Source organism: Lepidochelys kempii, chromosome 1, assembly GCF_965140285.1.
Source record: "Lepidochelys kempii isolate rLepKem1 chromosome 1, rLepKem1.hap1, whole genome shotgun sequence".
Taxonomy (NCBI): Eukaryota; Metazoa; Chordata; order Testudines; family Cheloniidae; genus Lepidochelys; species Lepidochelys kempii.
The window spans coordinates 119,020,447-119,026,446 of record NC_136380.1 but is presented as its reverse complement, the minus strand read 5'-3'; the positions used below and the strand labels follow the sequence as shown (position 1 = coordinate 119,026,446).

Below are 6,000 nucleotides of genomic sequence, written 5' to 3'. Positions count from 1 at the left end.
CATTCCCATGGAAAAATCAGATAGAAAAACATTTCATTGGAAAGTATTTAACCAGCTCTACTCCTGAACTCCCTAGGTTTCCAACTCACCTTAAGAGAACAAGCTACACAAATACAAGGCCAAGGTGCCATTGAGTTAGTACCACAGTAAATCAGCTGTTGTCCACTACCATTGACACCTTGACCCCAAACCATCCACTCACCACACACTGACCAAGAATATAATTGTGGCTCATACAGATGAGCTATGACAGATGGCATGCACAAGCAAAACATTAGAACGCCAGTGGTCCAAAAACCATTCTCTCTGACAGACTGGTATTTATCTAGTGCGATGTATAACTACAGCAGTCTATCAGTGAAGAAAAATTGTAAGGATACTGACTGGGATTTTTACTAGTTTTTCTACTAGTTTTATTAAAAATATAAATCTTATGGGCATGATGCTATGAATGATGAGATTTCACCATCCACCACACCCAGCTGAGTAAAAATGCCACCAACTGGCAAAAAGATCAACAGAAAAATTGTGCTTACAAGGAAAACAAAGTCACCAAGGGCTGGTCTACAATTCCCAGTGGGTCGTGTTCACCAGCTTCTCCGAAGAGGGAACTATGCTGAGAGAATAGGTGCTGGAGCTCCGGTTTACCTGATGGCTGTGCTGGAATATCTGACTGCTGAGATACTGGAACTGTCAGGAAACGCTGCCCGTGAAAACAAGAGAGTCAGGATTTTACCACGACACATCCAGCTGGCTGTGAGGAACGAGGAAGCACTGAACAGGCTCTGTGCAGATGTGACCATTGCAGGGGGAGGAGTTTTGCCAAACATTCTTGCCCAGCTTCTTCCCCAGAGAACTCCTAAAGATCCTTCAACAGAAAAGATAGCTGTTGCTTCCCAGGAAGAATCCAGTAATGACGGACCCAGAGAAAATGTATGCTTCCTCCTCGTCTCCAGTTCTTCACCAACATGGAACCCTTGTTAATCAATGTGTTGTGTCTGCAAATTGCTGCTAAATATTCAGACTGATTATCTTAATGTGTGGGGTTTTTTAACTGTTGAAACAAACAATTCCAATCTACTAACTGATTCTGTTCTCCTGTCCGTAATTCCTGTTAATTCCGTTAACATTTTCCTAGAAAAGTGTTTAAGCTTGCAGCTTTTAAACAATATGAACTTGGCTCTTTAATGCTACTAAAGCAATTATACGAGGAGTAGGGCTAGCCTGACTGACCTCAGTCTCTGTTTGGTATTGCAGGCAGGGCTTAAATTCAGCTGGAGCTGTCCGCAGCAAAGCTCCAGTAAATATTTTCAAACCCACGGGACTGAAGCCCCAAGCCCTTGTACCCCCCCACATTGCTGAAGCCCTGAGTCCCAGTGCTCTGGGAAATACTCTGAGAATTTAAGCCCTGATTGCAATCTATACTCAGCTCTCCTTAAGAGGAGAGTTTTGTAGAATAAGATGTGCAAACAGAAGCCTATTATTGCTGTGCAAACTATTGGGTTGGGTACGCTGGTAACTGGGAGCAGAAGTTCTTACGCAATGTGTACCTAATCTAGGAAGCTGGTCATCAGGTAGTTATTACTAATTTGAGGTGGATATCTGGGAGGGTGGAGGCTTATCCGTATCTACCACATTTCTGAGGACATATTACATACAGACAGCCTATCAGAGAGGCTGTAGGCAGTGCCACTGGCATATAATTTTGCTCACTGTTAAAAGCAGCAAGGTATTACCTGTTCCAACAAAGGATGGTCCTGGCACTTCCAAACTAGGAGCTGAAAACCCAAAGAAATGGGGGGCCTGATTTTACCCTAACTTAATACTAGCATAATTCCATTGATTTCAGTGGGAATTATTCCTGATTTATATCTGAATCAAAGGCCCTGGGCCTCTGACTGTAGTTACAGTAACAAAACAAAAGTAGGGTTGGTGGGAATCAAATATAAAAAGGGACATTGTGAACAGCCTCCCTGGCATACTCTAGAACGGCCCGTGCATCGGGAATGATATCAACCATTCTGCTTTGATATTATTGAAGTTGCTTTCCACGCTACTTACCTCTGCCTCCATTCCAGTTGGTGTTAATCCATCTCCATCTTGGGATGAGTTAAAAATGCAGCAGCTAGACCACAGGACCCTTTCTCATCTGTCCCAGGAACTTTTTCATGGTCTCCATGTGCCAGGTTTTCTAACTGTCTATTGCATTAGACTGGCTCCAGTCAGATTACCCACTTTGCCTCTTCAATAAATAGTATTTCCCTGCTCCTGACATGAGGGCCAAGAAAGGACTCTCTCTGTGCCCAACATTACTGAAGGCAGAGCCAGCACCTATGGCTGGAAGATAGGGAACAAGTTTGCGTTGACTAAGGTAAACCACAGCCTTTTGGCTCAGTACAACTGAGGATTGGAGGAAGCTGGTAGCTGTACAACTCAGGCTCTGTTGTCATTGGGTGGATGGTTTAGATCCAAAGGTAAAGAGTCAGCTTTTTGAAAAGTCCTCCTCCACCCTGAATAGCAGGCATCAATAACTATAAAATCTCCAAAGCCAAACACTTACATTTTCCCTTTCTACAGAGAAGGGTGAGAAATAAAACCTTTATGGGTAGACTCTCATGCTACTGCTTTAATTAATGTGCATGGCACTTAGATACGAAAGTGATCGTTGCTTTAGGAATACTCTAGATATATAGAACAACACAGGGTTTCAGTAACTAAGAGGGGGTGCCAGGGTGCTTGCCATCAGTTCTGGGGGAAGATCAAAAGGTTTTATCCATCCTGTAACTTACGAAGGGTCAGATGCATTTTCATACAATTTGATAAAAAGTACCATTTTCTGGAATGCAAAGTTTGTCTGGAATTAATATTTTAAAATGAAGTTTACAACAGAAATATTGCCAGATTCTTAAATATAAATGAACCAGCAGGTGCTGTTCTACTGAGCTTCAGCACATCAAAGGCATATCATTACATGCATGTTTGGTAATATGCATATTTATTATTTTATCATGGCAGAGCCTTGGAGGCCCCACTTTGCTGAGCACACATGAACACATAAGCAAAAGATGGTCTCTTCCCCAAAGAGCATACAATCTAAGGCCCTTGTCATAAATATACAGCTAAGGGTAGCATAAAATTCTTCCTTACCTGTAAAGGGTTAAGAAGCTCAGATAACCTGGTTGGCACCTGACCAGAAGGACCAATGGGGAAAGAAGATACTTTCAAATGGAGGAGGGGGGGAGGCTTTGTTTGGTGCTCTGTGTGTGTTCTCCCCAGAGACAAAGGGAGCGACCAAGCAAGTAATCCAGCTCCCACTGAAATGATACATCTAATATTACAGAAATAATAAGTAATAGCAAGGAAATGTGTTATAGTATCTTTTGTTTTAACTTGTGAATTGTCCCTGTGCTAAGAGGGAGGTTTATCCCTGTTTTTGTAACTTTAAAGTTTTGCTTGGAGGGGAAATCTTATGTGTTTTGAATCTTTTTGTTACCCTGTAAAGTTATCTTCCATCCTGATTTTACAGAGGTGATTCTTTTATCTTTTTTTAAATAAATTCTTCTTTTAAGAACCTGATTGATTTTTCATTGTTCTTAAGATCCAAGGGTGGGTCTGTGTTCACCTGTACCAATTGGTGAGGATATTATTCTCAAGCCTTCCCCAGGAAAGGGGGTGTAGGGTTTGGGGGAATATTTTGGGGGAACAGGACTCCAAGTGGTCCTTTCCCTGATTCTTTGTCTAAATCACTTTGTGGTGGCAGCATACTGTTAAAGGACAAGGTGGAATTTGTGCCTTGGGAAAGTTTTTAACCTAAGCGGGTAAAAATAAGCTTAGGGGGTCTTGCATGCGGGTCCCCACATCTGTACCCCAGCATTCAGAGTGGGGAAGCAACCTTGACAGCCCCAATCCTACAAACATGTTTATAGTTTTATTCACGTGAGTGGTCTCTCTGAAGTCAAGACAACTGATGGCCCTGACCCTGCAACCAGCTTTGAAGAGATGGACCTTTGAGGTCATATGGATCCCCAGAGACGTATGTCTGTGCATAGCCAGTTGCAGGATTGGGGCCAATAAGAGTATGATCAAGCATGTGAAGAAATGTTTGCAGAATCTGTGCCCAGTAGCTTGAAGTTATTTTAGCACCAAATACATCTGTGTGAGTAAACCTCTATTCTCACGTGAGGCCCAATGGAAATCAATGGGCTTTGCACTGGAACAGGGAGCCCACCCATCTAGATACAGTTGCAAGACTGAGGCCTTATCCTTGATTTAATTGCCTTTATTGTTATAGGAAGATTCAGTAGTAGGGGGAAGCGAAGCAGTACTACAAAATCTTGCGTTTGAGGTTCTTTATTTAACTGGAACATTCTTGTTTTTATTTTAAACTGGAAATTTTTGATAATTCCTTTTGGTATATTTTCAACATTTCCACATTTAACATTTTTTCTGTAAGATAAATAACAAGTACACAGATTCAACACGTTATCAAATACTTTAACATGAAAATTTGAGCTTTTCCTAGCTGGTAAAATTTCCACAACATTCCCATATAGTAAACATATAAGACCCCAATCCTGAAACCACTTATGCAGGCAAGCAACTAAAAGACCATAAGAACTTTGATATTTGAAGTAAGCAGGAGAGGAAAAACACATTGACAACTGAAAATTAAAAATAATAGACTCCTAGATTTTAAAACCAAAGGAAACCAATTGTGATCATCTACTCTGACATCCTGCATAACACAGGATGTTATTTTATTAATTCCTGTTTCAAGCCCAATAGCAGTGATAGAACTAGAGCACATCTTTTAGAAAGACAGACACCTTGATCTAAAAATTTCCAGTGATTATGAATTCACCATGACCTTTGGTCAGTTGTTCCACTGGTTAATTATCCTCACTGTTAAAATATATATACCTTATATCTAGTCAGAATGTGTCTAGTTTCAATTTCTAGTCCCTGGATCTTTTATAACTTTTGTCTGCTAGACTGAAAAATCCTCTATTATCAAGTTTCCTTTCCCCATGTAGTACTTACAGAATATGATTGTCACTCCTTAACCTTCTCTCTGTTAAGCTAAATTGATTGAGCTCCGTGAGTCTCTTGTTATAAGGCTTTCCAATCTTCCAGTCATTCAAGTGGCTCTTCTCTGAATCCTCTGAACTTTTTAACATCCTCCTTGAATTGTGGGCACCATACACAGTATACCAGTGCTAAATCCAGAGATAATATAACCTCTCTGTACCTGCTCAATATTCCCATTTATACATCCAAAGATCACATCAGCCCTTTTGGCCAGAATCACACTGGGAGCTCATGTTCAGCTGATTATCCACTATGATCCCCAAGTCTTTTTCAGAGTCACTGCTTCCCACAATAGAGACCCTCAGCCTGTAAGAACAGCCTACTATGTTTTTTGTTCCTAGATGTATGTAACTTACATTTGGCTGTACTGAAATGCACAGTGTTTGTCTGTTCCCAGTACTTCACTTATTTACTACTGTTCCAATCTTTGTGCCATCTGCAAACTTTATTTGTAACGATTTTATGGGGTTTTTTTCTAAGTTATTGATAAAAATGTTAAATATGGTAAGGCCAAGAACTGACCCCTGCAGGACCCCACTAGAAACACCGCCACTCAACAGGTTTCAGAGTAACAGCCGTGTTAGTCTGTATTCGCAAAAAGAAAAGGATCCGGCCCTAATCAAGGATTTCATAATCTTCCTTAAAAAGAAAAGGAGGACTTGTGGCACCTTAGAGACTAACCAATTTATTTGAGCATGAGCTTTCGTGAGCTACAGCGCCACTCAACAGCCACTTAACCAGCTTTTAATCAATTTAATGTGTGCCATGTTGATTTTGCATCACTCTGGTTTATTAATCCGGATGTTCTATTCTACTAGTCAAATGCCTTACAGAGGTCTAGGTATTTTACATTAACAGTATTATCTTTCTTAATCAAACTTCTAATCTCTCTATTAAAAAAAAAAAGTTAGT

The 6,000-nt window shown here is 40.6% G+C and overlaps 1 protein-coding gene across 1 annotated transcript; it reads left to right on the top strand.

Moving 5' to 3' along the window:
• Positions 1-492: 492 nt before the first annotated feature.
• On the top strand, positions 493-984 carry LOC140897857 (histone H2A-like). The gene has a single exon (XM_073311429.1). The coding sequence runs from the start codon at positions 493-495 to the stop codon at positions 982-984; it is 492 nt and encodes a 163-aa protein (XP_073167530.1).
• Positions 985-6,000: the final 5,016 nt, after the last annotated feature.